Source organism: Nerophis lumbriciformis, linkage group LG03 (assembly GCF_033978685.3).
Source record: "Nerophis lumbriciformis linkage group LG03, RoL_Nlum_v2.1, whole genome shotgun sequence".
Classification (NCBI taxonomy): Eukaryota; Metazoa; Chordata; class Actinopteri; order Syngnathiformes; family Syngnathidae; genus Nerophis; species Nerophis lumbriciformis.
Genome location: NC_084550.2, coordinates 43158170 through 43183611, shown reverse-complemented (window position 1 = coordinate 43183611; position 25442 = coordinate 43158170). Strand labels below are relative to the sequence as shown.

Genomic DNA, 25442 nt, shown 5'->3' with positions numbered 1-25442 from the left:
CTTAAAGTTATCATCTTTTGAGTCTGTCTTTAATCTGTGAAAGTAAGTGCTTATAATAGGGGAGGATGCAGTAATGTTGACGTGATCTCTCAAAACAAGGAAACAATAAGAATGAATGGACACTACCATAGTATGCAGCCATTTTGTTTTGTCCAAAGTCACAGAAATCTTCAACTGAGATAAGGCAGAGGTTATTTTGTAGCTGTCACTGTGATGAAATGTCAAATTATCAAAGTTGTCATCTTGAAGTAGCATAGCTTGTGAGGGGGGATTAACAGACCCATTTGGGACACCAGTAAAACCACACAAAAGTATAAAACACAATATAATGATTTGTGACATAGTGAGAGGAGAAGTTCCACTTGTTTTACCACTTTTGAAGATGTTAGCAGACAGGGCTGAAGGCTAGCAACCAAGGCCGATGGGTGGAAGCCCGTAGACGAAACCAATGGCTGGAGGCAAACAGCAGGGCGATTGTGGAGAGCCAGCAGCAGGCAGGCCGATGGTGGAATGGCTAGCAGCAAGCAGGCCGATGTTGGAATATGGCTAGCAGCAAACAGGCCGATGTTGGAAGGTTAGCAGGCAGGCCGATGGTGGAATGGTTAGCAGCAGGCAGGCCGATGGTGGAATGGCTAGCAGCAAGCAGGCAGGTGGTGGAAGGCTAGCAGCAAGCAGGCCGATGTTGGAAGGTTAGCAGGCAGGCCGATGGTGGAATGGTTAGCAGCAGGCAGGCCGATGGTGGAATGGCTAGCAGCAAGCAGGCCGATGGTGGAAGGCTAGCAGCAAGCAGGCCGATGGTGGAAGGCTAGCAGCAGGCAGGCCGATGGTGGAAGGCTAGCAGCAGGCAGGCCGATGGTGGAAGGCTAGCAGCAGGCAGGCCGATGGTGGAATGGCTATCAGCAAGCAGGCCGATGGTGGAAGGCTAGCAGTAGGCAGGCCGATGGTGGAAGGCTAGCAGCAGGCAGGCCGATGGTGGAAGGCTAGCAGTAGGCAGGCCGATGGTGGAAGGCTATCAGCAGGCAGGCCGATGGTGGAAGGCTAGCAGCAGGCAGGCCGATGGTAGAAGGCTAGCAGCAGGCAGGCCGATGGTGAATGGCTAGCAGCAGGCAGGCCGATGGTGGAAGGCTAGCAGAAAACAGGCCAATGTTGGAAGGTTCGCAGCAGGCAGGCCGATGGTGGAAGGCTAGCAGGCAGGCCGAGGGTGCTAGCTGTCTGCTACTGCTACCTGAACAGGTGGATTATAGGTAGGCCAAAGTCTATGGCAATCCAGTGACATTTGATGAGAAACTATCCACCAGAAATCCCACTCTGCAGAGAATTTGTTTATCTTGCAGAGTACCACTCATTCAGACTAAAAATAATTAAAATCTCATACATAAAAACACAAAAACTCAGACCTCAGGTAAGAACACACTGAACACAGAATAGACATGGCTGCCATCGAATAGACATGGCTGCCATGAATAGACATGGCTGCCATGAATGTGGCATAGAAAGAGAATGAGTTAACACCTTTGTTAGATCGGAATCTGGGTTTAACGTGGTTAGTGGAGCTCCCCCTGGTGTTGTGGTTATGGCGGTCATTTACGTTAAGGAAGTAGTTTGACAAGTACTTCGGTATCAGGGAGGTGTAGCGGATTTTATAGACTAGGCTCAGTGCAAGTTGTTTTACTCTGTCCTCCACCCTGAGCCAGCCCACTTTGGAGAAGTGGGTAGGAGTGAGGTGTGATCTGGGGTGGAGGTCTAGAAGTAATCTGACTAGCTTGTTCTAGGATGTTTGGAGTCTAGATTTGAGGGTTTTGGAGGTGCTAGGGTACCAGGAGGTGCATGCATAATCGAAAAAGGGTTGAATGAGAGTTCCCGCTAGAATCTTCATGGTGCTTTTGTTGACCATTACCTTGGTTGCCATTTTATCACAGGAAAGATTAGCCTCTAGAATGGAACCTAGGTAGGTGACCTCATCTTTCCTGGTGATAACAATGTCACCCACTTTTATAGTGAAGTCATTGACTTTCTTAAGGTTGATGTGGGACCCAAATAGGATGGATTCCGTTTTACCCAAGTGTATGGATAGCTTGTTGTCAGCGAGCCAGGTGCAAATTCTACAGAGTTCAGCACTGAGGATTTTCTCCACGTGTGACTTGTCCTTGCCGGATACCAGCAGGGCCGAGTCATCCGCAAACAAAAACAATTCACAGTCGCATACTGATGACATGTCGTTTATGTATATTAGTAACAGTAAAGGCCCTAATATACTGCCTTGGGGGACTCCACAGCTTATTGAGAGAGGGGGGGGGGGACACAATGCCGTTCACCTCTACCACCTGTTTCCTCCCCTCCAAGTAAGATTGCATCCAGCTCGATGAGGTTTTATCAAATCCGATTGCTCTGAGCTTATCCAACAGTATAGCGTCGTTAACGGTGTCAAAGGCCTTCTGAAGGTCCAGCATGACCATGCCGCAGTATTTGCCCGTGTCCACCTCATGTTTGATGTGGTCGGTCAGATAGAGAAGGCATGTGTCAGTGGAGTGGTTAGTTCTGAAGCCGGATTGGAATTTGTACATGAGTTTATAAGTGGCAAGGTAACTATCGACCTGTTCATAAACTATTTTTTCCATTACTTTCGAAATTGAACTGAGAATAGAAACAGGTCGGTAGTTGCCAGGTTCTAATTTGCTTCCTTTTTTAAAGAGGGGAGTTACTCTTGCTATTTTGAAATCTTTTGGTACTTGGCCTTGAGTAATTGAGATGTTTATTATGTGCGTGATGATTGGGGCAATGGTGGTGGCAGAGTCCCTGAGGAATCTGGAGGGGATATTATCAAGGCCGGTGGCCTTGTTTGGGTGGAGCGCGCTCAATTTTTTAAGGACCTCGTCAGCTGAGACCATTTCTAATTTGAAATTGTTGTTGGATACTCCTAGCTTTCTGTAGAAGGCTTTAATGTGTTCTACACCAAAGCGACCAGAGTGGTTGGACAGCTTGTTGACTAGAGTTGTGGCTATGCTGGTGAAAAAGGTGTTAAGTCTGCTTACTACCTCCATTTTGTCTGTAATGAGGGAGTCACCCTCCTTGATGTTGATGTTGGTGAGTCTGGTTTTAAGTTTCTGGCTGCAACCAGGAAGCTGGTTGTTGAGGATTTTCCAGAGCTCACGTGGCTTATTTGTGTTTTCCTCTATTTTGTCGGTAATGTAATTTTTTTTTAAGGATTTAGTCAGGTTGGTTGTCTTATTTCTTAATTTATTGCATTGCTTTTTGAGTGTTGAAAGGAGTGATTTGAGGTTATTATTGGGTTGTTTATCTACTTCGGTATTGCACTTTTGGTATTCGGAGTATTTTCTGTCTCTGTCTTTTATGGCAGCTAATAGGTCCGGATCATACTTGCCAACCCTCCCGGATTTTCCGGGAGACTCCCGAAATTCAGCGCCTCTCCCGAAAACCTCCCGAGACAAATTTTCTCCCGAAAATCTACCGAAATTCAGGCGGAGCTGGAAGCCACGCCCCCTCCAGCTCCATGCGGACCTGAGTCCGCTTTCCCACAATATAAACAGCGTGCCTGCCCAATCACGTTATAACTGTAGAATGATCGAGGGCGAGTTCTTGGTTTCTTATGTGGGTTTATTGTTAGGCAGTTTTATTAACGTCCGGTAACAACACACAACAACAGCAGTCACGTTTTCGTCTACCGTAAAGCAATTCGTCTGCCGTAAACAGCAATGTTGTGACACTCTTAAACAGAGGTGGGTAGAGTAGCCAGAAATTGTACTCAAGTAAGAGTACTGTTACTTTAGAGATTTATTACTCAAGTAAAAGTAAGGAGTAGTCACCCAAATATTTACTTGAGTAAAAGTAAAAAGTATGTTGTGAAAAAACTACTCAAGTACTGAGTAACTGATGAGTAACATATACACACACATATATATATATATATATACATATATATATACACACACACACACATATATATATATATATATATATATATATATATATATATATATATATATATATATATATATATATATATATATATATATATATATGTATATATACATATATATGTACATATATATACATATATATGTATATATATGTATATATATATACATATATATGTACATATATATACATATATATGTATATATATGTATATATATATATATATACATATATATATACACACATACATAGACATGGCACCCCAAACCATCACCCAACCATGCAAATTTTGCATTTTCTTTGGAAATCGAGGTCCCAGAGTCTGGAGGAAGATAGGAGAGTCACAGGATCCACGTTGCCTGAAGTCTAGTGTAAAGTTTCCACCATCAGTGATGGTTTGGGGTGCCATGTCATCTGCTGGTGTCGGTCCACTCTGTTTCCTGAGATCCAAGGTCAACGCAGCCGTCTACCAGCAAGTTTTAGAGCACTTCATGCTTCCTGCTGCTGACCTGCTCTATGGAGATGGAGATTTCAAGTTCCAACAGGACTTGGCGCCTGCACACAGCGCAAAATCTACCCGTGCCTGGTTTACGGACCATGGTATTTCTGTTCTAAATTGGCCCGCCAACTCCCCTGACCTTAGCCCCATAGAAAATCTGTGGGGTATTGTGAAAAGGAAGATGCAGAATGCCAGACCCAAAAACGCAGAAGAGTTGAAGGCCACTATCAGAGCAACCTGGGCTCTCATAACACCTGAGCAGTGCCAGAAACTCATCGACTCCATGCCACGCCGCATTAACGCAGTAATTGAGGCAAAAGGAGCTCCAACCAAGTATTGAGTATTGTACATGCTCATATTTTTCATTTTCATACTTTTCAGTTGGCCAACATTTCTAAAAATCCCTTTTTTGTATTAGCCTTAAGTAATATTCTAATTTTGTGACACACGGAATTTTGGATTTTCATTTGTTGCCACTTCAAATCATCAAAATTAAATGAAATAAACATTTGAATGCATCAGTCTGTGTGCAATGAATAAATATAATGTACAAGTTACACCTTTTGAATGCAATTACTGAAATAAATCAAGTTTTTCAAAATATTCTAATTTACTGGCTTTTACCTGTATATATGTATGTATATATATATATATATATATATATATATATATATATATATATATATATATATATATATATATATATGAAATACTTGACTTGGTCCACGCCCCCCCCCATCCCACCTCCCGAAATCGGAGGTCTCAAGGTTGGCAAGTATGGTCCGGATTCATCCATGGTTCAGAGCAGGCTTTGATCCTGACTCTTTTCACGGGAGCCATGTCATTTAGTATCGTTAGGAACGCTGTTTTGAAGCGATCCCAAGCATCATCGACCAGGTTGCTCGCCAGCACAGGGGACCAGTCCCACTCACCTAATTTTAGGTTGAAATTATCACTGGAGTATTTTTTAAGGGATCTGGATTGAGCTGTTATGTGGCCGTTGGCTTTGGGTTTAGCTATTTTGCGGGTGTAGAAGGTTAGATAGTGGTCGCTATGTCAAACTCAAGGCCCAGGGGCCAAATATGGGCCACCACAAAATTTAAGTTGGCCTGCTATGTCATTTTATGTGGACCTGCATCATTTTATGTGACCCGCCACATCTGCCAGATCACATAATTTTATGTCCCTTTAATTTACCGTATTTTCCGCACCATAAGGCGCCCTGGGTTATAAGCCACGCCTTCAATGAACGGCATATTTCAAAACTTTGTCCACCTGTAAGCCGCCCCGTGTTGTAAGCCGCATCTAACTGCGCTAAAGGAATGTCAAAAAAACAGTCAAATAGGTCAGTCAAACTTTAATAATATATTAAAACCAGCGTGATGTGGGCGCGCATGGAATCGTATATCAACATGGACGGAGCTGCGTGAAAAAAGCCACCCGGCCTCTTCGCGTAAACTTAAACTTACCTTAACCACTCGCTCATCTTTTCTTCATCCATCCCTTCGAGTTAGCTTTTATGATGACGCCGGCTGGAAAGGTCTCTTTTGGCAAGGTCTTCCTTTTGAATATCACCATGGGTGGAAGTTTCTGGCCATTAGCATGGCAAGCTAGAACCACAGTGAAGGATGACTTCTCATTCCCTGTGGTGCGAATATTCACCGTACGTGCTCCCGTTGTATCCACAGTGCGGTTCACAGGAATATCAAAAGTCAGTGGAGCCTCGTCCATGTTGATAATGTTCTCTGGCCGGATCTTTTTTTCAGCTATCTTGTTTTTACAATATGCACGGAAAGTAGCCAGCTTTTCTTGAAAGTCTTTAGGCAGTTGCTGTGAAATAGTAATCCGTGTGCGGATGGAGAGATTGCGTCTTTTCATGAACCGGATCCCTGTCGCTTAGTAGGAGCCATTTTGTGGTGTTTACAGATGTAAACACACAAAGGAAATGAAACGTACGGTAATATCCGCGCGCTTTTTCTTCTTCTACGCGGGCGGGTGGTTGCTTACAGTAGAAGAAGAAGCGCTTCCTGTTTTATGGGGGCGGGTGCTTACCTTGGTGGTTGCTTGCGTAGAAGAAGAAGCACTTCCTCTTCTACGGGGAAAAAAGATGGCGGCTGTTTACCGTAGTTGCGAGACCGAAACTTTATGAAAATGAATCTTAATATTAATCCATATATAAAGCGCACCGGGTTAAAAGCCGCACTGTCAGCTTTTGAGTAAATTTGTGGTTTTTAGGTGCGGCTAATAGTGCGGAAAATACGGTACATGGCCAGCCACTTCATTTTACGTGATATGTCACCTCATTTTATGTAATATGCCACATTAATTTATGTGGCCAGTCACATAATTTTATGTGATATGTCACCTCATTTTATGTAATATGCCACATTAATTTATGTGGCCAGCCACATCATTTTACGTGATATGTCACCTCATTTTATGTAATATGCCACATTAATTTATGTGGCCAGTCACATCATTTTACGTGATATGTCACCTCATTTTATGTAATATGCCACCTTAATTTATGTGGCCAGTCACATCATTTTATGTGATATGTCACCTCATTTTATGTAACAAGCCACATTAATTTAAGTGGCCAGCCACATCATTGTATGTGATATGTCACCTCCATTTTATGTAATACGCCACATTAATTTATGTGGCCAGCCAGATCATTTTACGTAATGTAGGGAACATACTCTTCCCAACGTGTCCTGGGTCTACCCCGTGGCCTCCTACCGGTCGGACGTGCCCGAAACGCCTACCCGGACAGTTAGGGTGGCATCCTGACCAGATGCCCGAACCACCTCATCTGGCTCCTCTCAATCTGGAGGAGAAGCGGCTTTACTTTGAGCTCCTCCCGGATGACAGAACTTCTCACCCTATCTCTAAGGGAGAGCCCCGCCACCCGGTGGAGGAAACTCATTTTGGCCGCTTGTACCCGTGATCTTGTCCTTTCGGTCATAACCCAAAGCTCATGACCATAGGTGAGGATGGGAACGTAGGTCGACTGGTTAATTGAGAGCTTTGCCTTCCGGCTCAGCTCCTTCTTCACCACAATGGATCGATGCAGCTTCCGCATTACTGAAGACACCGCACCGATCCGCCTGTCGATCTCATGATCCACTCTTCCCTGACTCGTGAACAAGACTCCGAGGTACTTGAACTCCTCCACTTGGGGCAAGATCTCCTCCTCAACCTGGAGATGGCACTCCACCCTTTTCAGGGCGAGAACCATGGACTCAGACTTGGAGGTGCTGATTCCCATCCCAGTCACTTCACACTCGACTGCGAACCAATCCAGTGAAAGCTGAAGGTCCTGGCCAGATGAAGCCACGAGGACCACATCATCTGCAAAAAGCAGAGACCTAATCCTGCAGCTCGCCTCAACGCCCTGACTGCGCCTACAAATTCTGTCCATAAAAGTTATGAACAGAATCGGTGACAAAGGGCAGCCTTGGCGGAGTCCAACCGTCACTGGAAACGGGTCCGACTTACTGCCGGCAATGCGGACCTAGCTCTGACACTGATCATACAGGGAGCGGACCGCCACAATCAGACAGTCCGATACCCCATACTCTCTGAACACTCTCCACTGTGGAATGCCTTCTCCAAGTCCACAAAGCACATGTAGACTGGTTGGGCAAACTCCCATGCAACTTCAAGGACCTTGCCAAGTGTATAGAGCTGGTCAACAGTTCCACGACCAGGACGAAAACCACATTGTTCCTCCTGAATCTGAGGTTCGACTATCCGGCGTAGCCTCTTCTCCAGTACACCTGAATAGACCTTACCAGGAAGGCTGAGGAGTGTGATCCCACGATAGTTGGAACACACCCTCCGGTTCCCCTTCTTAAAGAGAGGAACCACCACCCCGGCCTGCCAATCCAGAGGTACTGCCCCCAATGTCCATGCAATGTTGCAGAGTCTTGTAAATCAAGACAGCCCCACAGCATCCAGAGCCTTAAGAAACTCCGGGCGGCTGTCACCGAGGAGCTTTTTAACTACCTCGGCAACCTCAGCCCCACAAATAGGAGAGCCCACCACAGATTCCCCAGGCACTGCTTCCTCATAGGAAGACGTGTTGGTGGGATTGAGGAGGTCTTCGAAGTTTTCCCCCCACCGATCCACAACATCCACAGTCGAGGTCAGCAGAACACCAACCCCACCATACACGGTGTTGATTCGCTTTTTCTAGAATCGCTTCGAAGCCGTCTGGAAGTTGTGATCCATGGCTTCCCCAAACTCCTCCCATGCCCGAGTTTTTGCCTCCGCGGCTGCCAAAGCCACACACCGCTTGGCCTGAGGGTACCTGTCCGCTGCCTCCGGAGTGCGAGCCAAAAGGACCCGATAGGACTCTTTTTTCAGCTTGACGGCATCCCTCACCGCTGGTGTCCACCGGCGGGTTCTAGGATTACCGGCAGGACAGGCCCCAACCACCTTGCGACCACAGCTCCAATCGGCCGCCTTGACAATAGAGGTACGGAACATGGTCTACTCGGACTCAATGTCCAGCGCCTCCCTTGTGACATCAAAGTTCTTCCGAAGGTGGGAATTGAATCTCTCTCTGACAGGAGACTCTGCTAGACGTTCCCAGCAGACCCTCACAATGCGTTTGGGCCTGCCAGGTCTATCCGGCATCCTCCCCCACCATCGCAGCCAACTCACCACCAGGTGGCGATCGGTAGAAAGCTCCGCTCCTCTCTTCACCTGAGTGTCCAAAACGTGAGACCGCAAATCCGATGACAAAACTACAAAGTCAATTATGGAACCACGGCCTAGGGTGTCCTGGTGCCAAGTGCACATATGAACTCCCTTATGTATGAACATGGTGTTCGTTATGGACAATCTGTGACGAGCACAAAAGTCCAATAATAAAACACCACTCGGGTTCAGATCCGGGCGGCCATTTTTTCCAATCACGCCTCTCCAGGTTTCACTGTTGTTGCCAATATGAGTGTTGAAGTACCCCAGTAGAACGAGGGAATCACTCGGGGGAGCACTCTCCAGTACTCCCTCGAGTGAATCCAAAAAGGGTGGGTACTCTGAGCAGCTGTTTGGTGCGTAAGCACAAACAACAATCAGGAACCTTCCCCCCACCCGAAGGCGGAGGTAAGCTACCCTCTCATCCACTGGGTTGAACACCAATGTGCAGGCTTTGAGCCAGGGGGCAACAAGAATTGCCACCCCAGCCTGTCGACTCTCACTGCATGCAACGCCAGAGTGGAAGAGAGTCCAGCCCCTCTCGAGAGAACTGGTTCCAGAGCCTTTGCTGTGCGTCGAAGTGAGTCCGACTATATCTAGTTGGAACTTCTCCACCTCACACACTAGCTCAGGCTCCTTCCCCCACAGCGAGGTGACGTTCCATGTTCCAAGGATTGGACCGCCAAGTGCCCTGCCTTTGGCTGCTGCCCAGTTCACATCGCACCCGACCTCTATGGCCCCTGCTATGGGTGGTGAACCCATTGGAGGGGAGACCCACATTGCCTCTTCGGGCCCCATGGGGACAGGCCCGGCCACCAGGCGCTCGCCTTCGTACCCCACCTACGGGCCTAGCTCCAGAGGGGGGCCCCGGTGACCCGCATCCGGGCGAGGGAAATCTGGGTCCTTTGTTTTTATTTTTCATAGTGGTCTTCGAGCTGCTCTTTGTCTGAGCCCCCCCCCTTAGGACCTGTTTGTCTTAGGAGACCCTACCAGGGGGCTTAGCCTCCGGACAACATAGCTCCTAAGATCATTGGGACACGCAAACTCCTCTACCACGATAAGGTGGCAGCTCAGAGGAGATTTTATGTAATATGCCATTTTAATTTATGTGGCCAGCCACATAATTTTATGTGATATGTCACCTCATTTTATGTAATGTGCCACATTAATATGTGGCCAGCCACATCCTTTTACGTGTTGTCACATAGTTTTATGTAATATGTCACATTAATTTATGTGGCCAGCCACTTAATTTTACGTGATATGTCACCTCATTTTATGTAATGTGCCACATTAATTTATGTGGCCAGCCAAAGCATTTTACATGATATGTCACCTCATTTTATGTAATATGTCACAGAATTGTATTTTTTTCCCCCAAGATGGCATCGCTGTAGCCGCTGCCGTTGGCAGGAGCTCTGTGCTCTTGTCATCCTTCTGTGTTCCTGATGTTTCCCTCTTGTTTTCATGTAGGATTTTTTGCCTTTTGGTTCGGGACCCTTTGGAACTGTGTGACAAGGGGTGCTTTTTTGGTGAACTTTTGGATCTTCCTCCCGGGAGCCATAGAGACCAGCTGCGTTTGGAGAGACTGGAGGCTGCGGAGCTGGCGCTGAGCGCCGGGATAGACATGCTTCACAGTGTCTCGGCTGAATGAGCAGGTATCGGACACCTCGGTCTCCTTGGAGGTATCCTCGCTCATCCATGCAGACTGGACACTGGCCGAGAGTTAGTGGGCGGCCGAGGATGGCGTCGGGTCTCTCTCTCTCTCTCTGGCCACACCAGCAGACGATGGCGTGTACATGTTTTTTTGTTTTTTTTGTTTTACTTTTGTGGCTGTGTGTAGAAGTGGCCGGTTGCATCAGCTCTGCTCTTTTTATGTCTTTAAATGTCCATTGTGTTCTTTGATGTTTCCCTCTTACACACGTTTATGTGTACTATGGCTATGTGTTTTTTCCCCCTTGGCCTTAGACCCCCTCTACATGAGCCCAGGCATAGACTGAATATTTTTTTTCTCATCTTTTTATGTAGTGTGCCACATTATTTTGTGGCCAGCCACATAATTTTACATAGACTGACCATAAGTCTATGTAAACCCCGCCCGGGCTGTCCGGGCGGGTTTTTTTAAATGCCTCAAATGTCCGGCCTTTTGAGTCAGGGTTGCGTGTATTTTCAATGTACGTCCAGGGTTAAGAAGGGTTTAAAAACAAAACAAAATGGGAAGTGTGCGCACGCAGCAGCATTCGTGAGGGAGAGGATTGATTGACATACTTGCTAACCCTCCTGATTTTCCCGGGAGACTCCTGAATTTCAGTGCCCCTCCCGAAAATCACCCGGGGCAACCATTCTCCCGAATTTCTCCCGATTTCCACCCAGACAAAAATTTTAAAGGCACTGCCTTTGCGTGCCGGCCCAGTCACATAATATCTACGGCTTTTCTCAAGTGCAAGTTAACGCAAGGCATACTTGTTCAACAGCCATACAGGTCACACTGAGGGTGGCCGTATAAACAACTTTAACACTGTTACAAATATGCGCCACACTGTGAACCCACACCAAACAAGAATGACAAACACATTTCGGGAGAACATCCGCACCGTAACACAACATAAACATGACAGAACAAATACCCAGAACCCCTTGCAACACTAACTCTTCCAGGATGCTACAATATGCTGTTTTTTTTCTTTCAAACTGTCATTGCTCAAAACATAATATTGAATCAAAATCAATGTTATTATGAATTATTGACCTATCCAAGGGTCTGATTACGTCACAACACACTTTGAAAAATATTTTTGGTGGAAGATTTTGCATGTTTTGTGTGTTTGCCATAAAAAAACATAGTTTTGTTTGACAAAAAAGGGCGGAAAACAAACAAACAAAAAAACAACATAAAAAAAACTAAAACATTTTGAAATGAGGAATAGATCTGAAGTAGATGTAGACTCCAGAGATTTAAGCGTTAAATACAAAATGTATGTATGCCCTGGCACACCATTATCATATTTTCATGACCGAAGCACTTTTATACTGAAATAAATACACCTACAACTTATTAAATAAAAAGATAGAAAAAAGTACCAGCAGCGGTAAAGTTTAGATCCATGAAGGAAAGAAAGTGAATGAATGCTTATGACTGAATAAATTTACATATGCATACAAATTTGTCTTCTTTTTTTATTATTTCTTTTAATGAATTAAGTAACGTTTATGACAACCTTATTCCAAAACACAATATAGAATGTGAGATATAACAGGACAATGCATACGTTTATCATTTGTTTTCAACACGCTTACAAAAAAGTGGGACCCCAAAAATTTACTGTGGGACCCCATTTTTATGACTTGATGGGGTCCATGGGACCCCATTTTGAAAATTTCTAGCGCCAACAATGCTGTCAACAGAGGAGAAAAAATGCTATATTTAAATAAATATATTATTTATAAAGCAAGTTCAAGTATCATTGGCAAATGTTCATCTAGTCCCTGCCTTGGCGTGCTGCCCGCCTTGGCACCTCTTTTTGGGATTTCAGAATATGGTCAGCCTATTTTACATGGTATGCCCCCTCATTTTATGTAATATGCCACATTAATTTATGTGGCCAGTCACATCATTTTACGTGATACGTCGTCTCATTTTATGTAATGTCACATTAATTTATGTACATATTACAAACTTGTAATGAATAATTCTCCCTAATAATATCCTACCCTAATACCCTACTGTGCAATATTACCCTTCGAGTGCAATATATACGTCCGACACTGAGTGTTAATACTTTATTACTCCGGTACTCTTGTTTTGTTCTGTATATTGTACAGTATTTTGTATATTGTACAGGTTTGCATATTGTTTTTATTGGATAGTAGTCTGTTTATTTCATTTCTTATTTCTACCTTTATAACTTCTTGTATGATTTATTTTTATTCCATATTTGTTTCCACTACCGCACCTTAAATTGGAGTCCTTAAAGTCGTTATATGCAAATATAATGACAATAAAGTCCATTCTATTGTATTATAAAATCTTTATGTTGTACTGTTAAAAAATGGCAGCTCGGTCGCCACAATTTTACCGTAATATTTGCAGTGTTTATATTTTATTTTTTACAGCATATCTAATAAAAAAATACATGGAATTAAATTAAATGGAATGAAAAAACTGTACTACTGTTTTTTTACGTAAAAATTCATGCAAGTTTTTAATACTGTAAAATCTAGAGTTGTTGTGTTTTATAGTGTATTATTACTCTATATTGAAAGTGGATTCTACTGTAAAAATGTTTTACTGTAAAATTTTTACATGAACAGTTTGTTGTATTACTTGCTTTGAAATCAAAAGTCAAGCAGTTATTTAATATCTTTATTTGAACAATAAAAATGGTTTTGAAATGTATGATGATATATTTTGTTTTATTATTAGAGATGATTAAAGTGTAAATATATGTAATTGTACACAATATATTCATTTTTGTAATACATTTATTAAGAAGAGATAAGGTACTTTATTTACAAATATTATTTTCACGCTTTCGGGGGCGTGGTTACGAGGGGGGAGTATATTGACAGCTAGAGTTCACCAAGTCAAGTATTTCATATATATATATATATATATATATATATATATATATATATATATATATATATATATATATCTATCTACATCCTGAAAATATGCAAACAAACTGTGTTTAGATAATTGATACTTCAAACTTGCATACATAAATATTAAGGAATATAACATAACTTGGCTTCTGAGAGTTTCAAAATGTATTGAATAAAATGCTAAAGTTGTTGATAAACAAGCAATTATTTTAATAATTAAATATGGTCATTTTAAATGAATTATTATGATAATTTAAAATCAATTATTTCAAATATGTTTATTTTAATGTATAATTCTATGGCTGGATGTAATAAGGAGTCACGAAAAAATACAAATAAAAATACAATTAATTTTGATGTTTTTAGCAAAATATAGTAAAAATTTATTTATTACTATTTTTTTTTAAAATTAATAAATATATTTATTTTTAGGTAAGATAAACATAATAATACAATTTATCTCTAGTCTGGATGATTTAGTTCTTGTCACCCTGTTGTCCTCCCGTCATGAAAAAAGGCTGTCCTCACTCACGTCCGCATGGAGCTGGAGGGAGCGTGGCTTCCAGCTCCGGCTGAAAATCGGGAGATTTTCGGGAGAATATTTGTCCCGGGAGGTTTTCGGGAGAGGCGCTGAATTTCGGGAGTCTCCCGGAAAATTCGGGAGGGTTGGCAAGTATGCCTTAAATGATCATGTTTACAGTGATTGTTTTATATGTATTTTTTATGTGTGTCGCTTTGGATAAAAGCGTCTGCCAAATACTTAAACATAAACATATATAAACAGCTGCAAGTCTTTATATCAGCTAAAGCCACCAATCTGTTTCACTGGATTCAGAATTATCATTATAGTTATTATTATGGTTACTGTTATGGTCATACTTTTGTTTGCTAGCGGCTACGATTTCAGTACTATTGAAGATCTTTGCTCCTTCTCAACTCTGTGGTAATATTATTTTCACAAAATACAACCAATAGTACGTTAATGTTAAATCTTACTTGTGAAAAGTAATCCCCCGATACCTATTTTCAACAGTCCGCTCATTTGAGCAGGAAAACGCTGAACACCAGCCCGGCATCTTTGTTTTCTACCTGTCAACTGTCTGTTAGGACTGCTCGCCGGCTCCTCATCACCACTTCAAGATGGCGGCCGAATTTCTCGCGTCACAGCAGCCAATGCTGCATCTACTTATAAGATGTCTATGGTTAGCTCCATCTTTTGACACTCTTCCTCCGACTCCCATCCTTACACGCTGCAATATTTCATTAAAAAACGCGGAAGTGATATTTTGACGCGGAAATTAATGTTCCTAAACGCGGATTGCCGCGGACATTACCGGTGCCTGAATATAGACATTTATCCGAGCTTATTTAATGGAGGAATGTAGTTAATCATACAACTAACTGGCACCCAGTGTTACTTAAAATACGTATATATTTAGAATCGAGAATCGAATCTGAAACAAATTGTTACCTCAAAGATTCACAGCCCTACTAATCAATTTTCTAAGCGTTCACTTGTTCACAACATTGAGAAGCAGGAAGTGAGCCCTCTAATGAAGGAAGCACGGTGGGGGCGCTGTTATCCCCTGAAACGTGTCCGCACTCTAAACACACAATCACGTGCCGGCAAAAGAGCAATTCATTGTGAAATACTTTTCCCCATCTTTAATGTATTTACAAGCATTTAACGGGCTCTGAAGTATTACAAGCATTTTGTCACAAGCACCCCCCTCCTGGCATTTGGCCGCTCCTTCCGCAAATGTCAGTTTTCCCAGGCTTCTAGAACGCAACACGCGAGATGCCGAGGGATCGGATGATGATGACTTTTCACGTCACGCATGCTTCCCTTTGGTCCACCCTGTTTCAAAGCAAACAGTGTAGGATGGAGGGAGGCTGTTTATTTTACAATTCATAATTTTGTTATTATATTGTTATTTCTGTTGTCGAGTTCTCACGTCCATATTTGCAGTCCTTAAAAAAATAATAAATTAAAGAGTCCAGAACCTATGCATCTTGTAAGTCTTTTTTCTTCAAAAGTAACAAAAAAAGTAAGTTAAAATTTAAAACAAAAATATTTTCTATGTATAATACATGTATTTAGTGCTTCCGCCGTTGGAATCCAAACTGAAAACTCCGGCATGTTTGCGAACTGTACCGCAGAAAAATAATTCCAGCTGTAAACAAGTCGTCCCGCTCGCTTGTTCCGCCGTCGCCCGCTTTAGTTGTCCTCCGACTCCTCCTCGGCCTCCCGCAGCCACGTGAAAAAGTCCGTTACGGACTTGAGGGCCACGCCTTTGCCCTCCTGCTCCGCGGCGTCCTTGCTGGATTCCCACATGCAGAAGGCCTCCTCCGAGATGACGTCCTCGTCGTAGAGGCAGTCAAAGAACATCCGCAGGAGGTCTGGTGCGCAAAGGGAGAAGTCACAGGAATTAACAGGATTGTCAACACTCAATATGAGTGTTTCTGGATTGACCTAACATGTAATTAGATGACAAGTGGGTCATACAAACTCAGGTAACCTAGCAATAGGGGTGGGCAAACAATTTTGGTGCTTCCAGAGGAACCACACGTAAAATGTACCGATTTCTGATATATCCCAGTTGCATGGGACGTCATGTCTGGTTGCCAGTGTTGGGTTAGTTACTGAAAACCACTAACTAGTTACAGTTACTAGTTACTTTATTTCAAAAGTAACTCAGTTACTTATACCAAAAATAATGCGTTACTGTGAAAAGTAACTAGTTACTTTTTTTTTTTAAAGCTCCCATTAATGCCCTTTTAGCCTTCATTTCAGAACTGTTATTGCACTGGAGAATAATACAATCTGTTGATCAACTTGACATGCATTTGCATCACTGAACTCTGCTAAGCAATGTGGTCTACATACAACACACAAAGACAAAGATATGTTTCAAAGGGCCAATTTATTTCAGGCCAGAACAAATTGACAAAATAATTTTAAATAGCTGCAACATAACATACATAAGTAACAAACAGCATAATAACAACATAGCTGTAAACCTGGCTTCACCTAAGGAAGGCACACGTGACATACACAAAGCCTAACCAGGCAGATTTGAATTGTTGTTTTGGGCAGTAGATGGGATCTTTGATCCAAGACACAACTTACATTTAACTCAAATGTTCTTTTCTTTGTGCTCGACAAAAAAAGAAGTGAGAATATCTCCATGTTAAGACACTCGACCATACTTGCCAACCCTCCCGATTTTCCCGGGAGACTCCCGAATTTCAGTGACCCTCCCGAAAATCTCCCGGGGCAACCATTCGCCCGAATTTCTCCCGATTTTCACCCGGATGGCACTGCCTTTAGCGTCCTCTACAACCTGTCGACGCGTCTGCTTTTTCACCATACAAATAGCGTGCTGGCCCAATCACATGTTGTATGTGGCTTCTGCATACACATGGAAGTGACTGCAAGACATACTTGATCAACAGCCAGGTCACATGGTGGCCGTATAAACAACTTTAACACTGTTACAAATATGCGCCACACTGTGAACCCACACCAAACACAAGACAAACACATTTCGGGAGAACATCCGCACCGTAACACAACATAAACACAACAGAACAAATACCCAGAATCCCTTGCATCCCTAACTCTTCCGGGCTACAATATACACCCCCGCTACCACCTAACCCCGGCCACCTCAACCTCGGCCCCCCACACCTCAACCCCCCCCACCCCAATCTCCCGAATTCGTAGATCTCAAGGTTGGCAAGTATGCACTCGACACGCCCCGCCCCTCCCCTCCCTTCCCCTCCCTTCCCCTCCCCACACCCAAACACACACAGAGCGCGCCTCCGGCTTGTGACACAAGAACATTCAGAAGGACGACACTGCAGTGCTCCAATAAAACACACTCAGATCTTCTGTTTCTATCCGATACTACATAAAACATAACGCAGTAACGCATCATAATTACTGAATATAAAAAATAACACGTTAGATTACTAGTTACCGGCGAAACTAACGGCGTTACAGTAACGCGTTAGTCCCAACACGTTTGGTTGCAGAGCGGCTCAAGTAGGCATTATTTCCAAATTTGCCAATCAAAAAATACAACTAAAATGCACGTTATAATCAAACAGCTGGTTTGTAAGAAGTAGGCCGTTTACAGTATAAACATTTTGTAGAGCTCAACAGAAGACAAAAGGGTCGAGCTCCTATCTTGCTGGTTGTATTGTACCATATGTCCCGCTCAGAAATCTACTTTCTAAGAACTCCGGCTTATTAGTGATTACCAGAGCCCAAAAAAAGTCTGCGGGCTATAGAGCGTTTTCTATTGGGGCTCCAGTACTCTGGAATGCTCTACCGATAACAGTTAGAGATGCTACCTCAGTAGAAACATTTAAGTCCCATATTTAAACTTATTTGTATACTCTAGCCTTTAAATAGACCCCCCTTTTAGACCAGTTGATCTGCCGTCCCCACATCTGTGGTCCCCTCCAAGGTTTCTTGTTGTCCCCATTGGGTTGAGTTTTTTCTTGCCCTTATGTGGGATCTGAGCCAAGGATGTCATTGTGGCTTGTGCAGCCCTCTGAGACATTTGTGATTAAAGGCTATATAAATAATTTTTGATTGATTGACAAGACTGGTAAACTTTTGCCTATCTTTCACAATCCTTATGTAAGACAATTCACAATTTTTTAAATGCATTCTAAGTCGTTAAATACGACACGTGGAGCTACTAGGAGTACTCTGTTCAGCCCAAAAAGCCCTCTAAAAAAACATCCAAAAAGCACCAACTAATACTGCAATTACATGTCGTGACCTGAATATATTAGCGACATTGTTAACTAGCGTATAGGGGTGTCAAAAAAATAGATTTTCAAATTAATCGGGAGTCTTATTTGCAACGATTCTAAATCAATTAAAAATAAAAATAAAATACATTTTCAATCTGTCCTGTCCGGCCACTCAGACAAACCATATTGTTGATGTAGATGATCTATATCTGCTGTACATATGTACTTTAGAAAAGAGAAGTGTTGGATACTTACCTGTATACCTTGTTTGTATTTGACTTTCTTAAGTGTTTGGCTAGAATTTTACTGAACAAAACCAGTTTTCTTTTAAGTAATACAGAAAGGGATCAAATATGTGTATTTATTTTATGGAGGATTGTAGTTAAAAGTGAAAAAGTTAACAGACCAATGATTGTCACACAGACACTAGGTGTGGTGAAATTATTCTCTGCATTTGACTTATCCCCCATGTTCACCCCCGTCAGTGGCCGCGCTCGGGGATCATTTAACCCTCAATTCCAACCCTTGATGCTGAGTGCTAAGCAGGGAGGTAAAGGGTCCCATTTATTTTTTTATAGTCTTTGGTGTGACTCGGCCGGGGTTTGAACACACGACCTACCGATCTCAGGGCGGACACTCTAACCACAAGGCCAAACAGTGATTTTGAATGGAGAATCGATTCTGAATCAAATTGTTACCCCAAGAATGGAATGGTGTGGTGCCAAAATATCCACAGCCCTATTAGCTTGACATCATTAGCCAGCAATCTGCTGCATCACAAAAGTGGTGAAAGTAAATTGTAGATTATAAATCATGCCTTTCACCCGGATAGTAGAAGGTTGTGGACATAAACTCAGAAGTTGGTCATGGGACATTCAACTTAGACCCGGAGATGGCGAGGAAGACACAAAAAGACACTTGTCGACGGCAACTTTTATTTTATTTTTTTAACCCTTTGTGTGGATTCTGACTATTTCTTCATGTAAAGGGGAATATATAAACATCCCATCAGTATTTTTCCCAGTGAGAGCAGACATTGTACAGTTTTGTTATGTTCATAGTCTGTATATCTTGTTTAGCACTTAGCAATACTGCTACATGATGCTCATAAGATTCAACTCTTGGGGGTAACAATTTGATTCTGAATCGATTCTCCATTCAAAATCAAGACTTTTTAATAACATTGGCCTGTTTTATGATTAACTACATTCCTCCATAAAGTAAAAACCAGCTCTGATACATTTCTACATTACTTTAAAGAAAACTGTCTTTATTTAACAAAATGCTTCCCAAACATTTAATAAAGTCTTATACAGATAACATAAGTATCCAACACTTCTCTTTTCTAAAGTACATCTGTACAGCAGATATAGATAATCTACATCAACATAATGATTTGTGTGAGTGGCTGGACAGGACAGATTGAAAAAAATACAAATTATATATATATATATATATATATATATATATATATATATATATATATATATATATATATATATATGTATATATATATATATATATATATATATATATATATATATATATATATATATATATATATGTATATATGTATACATATATTTGCTACAAATAAATTTTTTATACCCCTGATGATTAGTGTTTGACCAAGCTGCATCTGTTTAGCACACAGCTAAAACTTGTAGATCATCCTCCTTATATTCAGGCTCAGAAATATATGTTTCTGGATCATCATTTGTCCCAAAGTAGTCTTTGTTGTTTCTCATCAAGTCTGCCATGTAATAGTCTTTTTGTTGTTGCTGTTGTTGAAGGGAAAGTGAACGTTGTGATGAGTCTGTGAAATAACTTACTTTCATATGTTTAAAATGATCAAAATACATAAATACTACATGTTATTATTTTGAAACCAAAAGAGCAATCAACATTCAGTCCAAAAAGGAGAGAAAGAAACAGAGTTCCACTTTGAGTTCCTTCCCTTGTAGCAGCTGTGGTCGATTGTGTGCATCGCAAATTGGTCTTCACTCTCACATGAGGACCCACCTTGGCAAATGACTTGTCTGCCTACTCATCTGTCGCGTAGACAGGAGATTCCAGTACTACATGACAAATATACTAACATCGTGTATATATTACATGTTATTATGAATTTTCTTACATTACATATATACTTACATCATGTATATATTACATGTTATTATGAATGTTACTACATTACATATATACTTACATCATGTATATATTACATGGTATTATGAATGTTACTACTTTACATATATACTTACATCATGTATACATTACATGTTATTATGAATATTACTACATTACATATATACTTACGTAAATATAATATAGACTTAGACTTCCTTTTTATTGTCATTCAAATTTGAACTTTACAGCACAGATAAGAACGACATTTCGTTACATAAGCTCATGGTAGTGCAGGATAAAAAAGCAATAAGGTGCATATATAAATAAATAAATATATATAAATAATATATATAATATATATATATATAATATATATATATAATATATAATATATATACTTACTATATAAAACGATGGAGGGCTTTATAGGCGGACTAGAGTGACTGCCATTGGTTCCATTGTTAGCTGACTTTTGCTAACCTTTTCTATGACTTAGAATGGATACAATAGAAAAACATATATGATTGTGAATGATGGGCAAAATTCCCAAAATAAGTGCAGTTCCCCTTTAATGGCAAAAACTACTTCCTGACTACAGCAACACACTGAGGATGAACTGAAATGAATTAATACGTGCAAATGAGACTTGATAGCTGAACAGAACATTAACATTTAAATTAAAGATATGTTATTATGCAGTATATTAAAATTTTTACCACATGTAGAAAGACTTAAGTAGTAAAAATGGGAAGTGTGGCTGACGTGTGGGTTGAAATGTGAGCCACAGCTATCCCTACCTCATTGAGCAGCAAATAAAGAGCACTTACTAGCAGGCTGATCCAAGGCGACTATCAGCGCCTGAAGTGCATAAAGTGCTTGCAGCTGTCGCTCAGTGTCTAAGTTCAGGTACTTGTGTAATACAGGCAACCTCCTCTGGATGATGGCCGTGTCCACTCGACAGTTGGTGCTGACGTCTGCATGGGGGGAGGGGAGAGGAAGTGAGGAGAGTCCAGTTCGTCCCAGCGAAGTAGGTGGTGCTTACCTTTCACAGCCGCCTTGCACACGGCCGTCATTAGCGCCCTCAGGAAGGGGGAGGAGCTGGTCTGATGTTCATCCAGGTTTGCCTGCACACACACAGTTGTTACCCCAACTTTTCATCTAGGTCTTCCTGTTTCCTGTCAACGTGACAAATGTCTTCATGTCAGCGGCAAACTCCAGTTTGGGGGTGCCACAAATATTCACATGTGCTGCCGAGGAATAAATCTGTCGACAGTCGTGACGTCATCTCTTGTGCTTCTCCACTGTCAAGTGTGGCAATATTTTCCCCATTCTTAGTAAAACGATGAATACCTTGCTCATTTTATGACACTATATCTGTGATACGGGAGCTTTAAAGGCGGACGAACATCTGACATCTGGAGGTAAAGTGTACTTTGTTAGCTAACAAGTGTGAGATGAAGTTGTGTGAAAAATAGATTTAACTCTCATTTCAGCCAAAATCCGCCTGCTAAACTTTGTCTACATCAATTCAAGGCAGCATCAATTTGCAATGCAATGAAGAAAAGTATAATAACAATCGCACACATGTATGTATCATAAGATTAATACAATCCATTACATTGTTAAGAATTAATCAATACAACCATTTTATACATTGAGTCTTTTAGAGTGCTAAAAATGCCGGGAGTTAATCAATAATCAATATATCAGTGTGCAGATTTTTCAACACATCATCACAAATGCTTGATTCTTTTTGAGCAAGTTAGTTTTGTTATTTTGTCATTTGTTGCTTTTTAAAAAAAAACAACATACACTTATTTTATTTTGCACTTTTCCTGTCCTTACTTTTAAATGGACAACACTTAGATAGTTATTGACATTTTTAACAGCATATTTACAGTATAAGAACATATTTATGAACAAATGAGTCATTGTTGTTACTAAGCACATGCCTAAAAATATCTCCAGCTGAATTTAAAAGTTGATGCCAAATTAAAGCACTGTGTACGCTTTATTATCCGATTAGTCGACTACTCGTTAAGATAGCCGATGACCAGTCCAAATAGTTGTTAGTTGCAGCCCTACATCCGTTTGTGTTTTACTTATTCACAATCAAATTGAAATATTTCCCTAATGAGGGTTACTTATTTTTACACTTGCACCATGGTAAATGTTATGTAACACCTTGCCCGGTTTTGGGATGGCGTTAGGCCTGAATTCTTCTGGGCAATATATTGTCCCACAAATTATAGCCATTAAATGATATTATTGTCAGCATGATGTGGAGACCACATTAAGCACAAATGTCATATTATTATTATTAATAATACTACAATTAAGCTTTTTTTTACCACTGTTATTGGAAAGTTAGGAACTTTTGACTATCTTAAATATGTAAACAACCGAGTTTCTTACCTCCGCCAAAGATGTTATGTGTTCCAGGGTTTGTTTGTTAGCAACATAAATCAAACAGTTATGGACAGATTCTGATATTTGCAGGAAATGTCCAATAAACACTTCCTCTTATCTATGACGAGTACGAACACACATCACCACGCCCCTGTGCAGAGGATTCTGGGAGATGTCGTTCATTTTCAAATTCACTAAAGAGCCAAAAAAAAAACTACACTCACCAAGTTTTTGTTTGATACGGTCACACGTCGCAGCAATAATGTGAAAACTTTAAAACCAAAAATAACGCGGCACTTACAAAACCGTTACAACCCTATTTAACTATGATTAAGTGAGCATCTTTCAAAATAAACACCCATATCCGTAATTTAGGCACAGATTGTATTGTGAAGGCTCAACGCGATGACAATTGAGAAAAAGAGACGGCCAGGAGGGTTCAGCAAAGTCGACTTTCAAATACCTCCACCCAGTCAAAGATCTCCTCGTCGCTGGCCATATCCTCCAGCAGGAGCCGCTCCAGCTGCCGGCTCAGCTCTTCTGGGGACAAAGTCTTCTTGGACAGAGCAGCTTCAGGGCCCAAAACGTCCAACAGGATGGACTCCAGCTTCTGCGCCAGAGGGAACAAGAGTCTTCAATGAGCAGCCCCCAAAAGCAGGTTGACAGAAGTGCAAAGAGCACCTGTTGCGAGATAAAGGCCTGGACGTCTTCTCCCTCTGGCAGAAGGTCAGTCCAGCTGAGGCCGGCTTCTCTCCACAGAGACCCCACAGCTCTATGGCTCTGCAGTTGACAATGAGTGTTAATTTGTCATGGAATAATGTATAGATAGGAACAAGATTTGACTGAGGAGTGGCTCAGATCCATCAAAGTGCGGCAGGGTACTCAAAACTAGGGCTGGACCATTATGGCAAAAATCATAATCACAATTATTTTGATTGATATTGTAATAACGATTAATTACACAATTATTCATTAACTTGAAAACATGAGTATTTATTGTACTAGCAAAACACAACTTTAAACCAACATATATAAATGAATAAACCACAACAAGTAAAATAATAGTAATAACACTTTATTTAAATAACAATAACAATAGCAATATAAAACAATAATATTCCGTTTTTAGTTTTCCATTTATTACCTTTTACATTTATTTTACCACCATAGAGTGAGTGCTTCTTGTGTCAAATAAAATGTATTTGGAAAATTGTGAGCAGTATTTTAGGTCAAAGCATAACAATTGTGTAAATGTATCAGTTAAGTTAAATTTAAGTTCATTATTCTTGTGTGAGGTACTTTTTTGAAACCTTTAATTTTTTAGCGCAGCCAGACCAGACCGGATGTTGCACACAGTGTTATTATTGTGAAAGGGGAAGTGTGCTGTTGTGCTCAGCTTGACGTATAAAGGCGAACTGAGGCTGTTAAAAAAAAGAAAGAGCGCGTCCCAAGTTGTGACTACTGTCGTGTTTGTACATTGATCTTACATGGATGATGTCGTTCACAACAACACAAACAGATGACATGTGTTGTGTGTGTATGATTGTTTGCACATTGATGTTACATCCATGATGTCGTTCACAACAACACAACAGATGAGATGTGTTGTGTGTGTATGATTGTTTGTACATTGATGTTATGTCCATGATGTCGTTCACAACAACACAACAGTTAGATGTGTTATGTCCAATGTTCCCTCTAATTATTCATGTGTGTGAGCAAACGCAAAAACTCCCTGAGCATTCAGTGGAGCCCATGTGAGCAACATCAGACGTGCACACTGTGGCTACACCAGCAGCACACCTGTCCCAAACCTGACCAAATAACAAGTTAAATCTCCATCCATCCATCTATTTTCTACCGCTTGTCCCTTTCGGGGTCGCAGGGGGTGCTGGAGCCTATCTCAGCTGCATTCGGGCGGAAGGCGGGGTACACCCTGGACAAGTCCCCACCTCATCGCAGGGCCAACACAGATAGACAGACAACATTCTCTTATTATTATAATCAAATGACAGCATTCATTTCCATGAGGTTATTTTCTAATATAAGTGTTTAGGCCCACTTACAATGACAGTAACAAAAAATATTGTTTTTCATGAACTGTGTACTTGTATTGTTTGTCTGGTTGGAGGTCCTGCTTTGGACATGATTTGTACCCCTTTCAGACATTGCATTTAGTTCCCATTATTACATTCACATGTTGCACAATGAGATGTAAGCAGGGGATCATGTGTACATTCCTGCAACTTCCTGTTTGTAAAAAATATATTTTTATTAGTATTTATTTAATATACTAACAGCATTTCATGATTAATATTTATAAATTAAGATTCCTAATAAATGACACTAGAATAAGCACACATTTGATTGGTAAATCATAGTGTAA

General features: G+C 41.3%; 1 protein-coding gene across 13 annotated transcripts in view; it reads right to left on the bottom strand.

Annotated features, from left to right (window-relative positions):
- Positions 1-14200: 14200 nt before the first annotated feature.
- The window catches only part of eif4g3a (eukaryotic translation initiation factor 4 gamma, 3a), a 107649-nt gene continuing 96407 nt past the window's right edge, over positions 14201-25442 (bottom strand). For 3 of the 13 annotated variants that reach the window (XM_061937777.2, XM_061937779.2, XM_061937788.2), the window contains exons 31-35: positions 23738-23836; positions 23520-23666; positions 21690-21771; positions 21475-21621; positions 14203-16147 (exon numbers count right to left, since the gene is read on the bottom strand). In XM_061937777.2, the coding sequence (XP_061793761.2) occupies positions 15966-16147; positions 21475-21621; positions 21690-21771; positions 23520-23666; positions 23738-23836 (657 nt within the window). In that variant the 3' untranslated portion in view covers positions 14203-15965. Of the gene's footprint in view, positions 16148-21474; positions 21622-21689; positions 21772-23519; positions 23667-23737; positions 23837-25442 lie in introns of all 13 variants that reach the window. The other 10 variants (XM_061937780.2, XM_061937784.2, XM_061937782.2 and 7 more) reach the window with 6 other exon arrangements.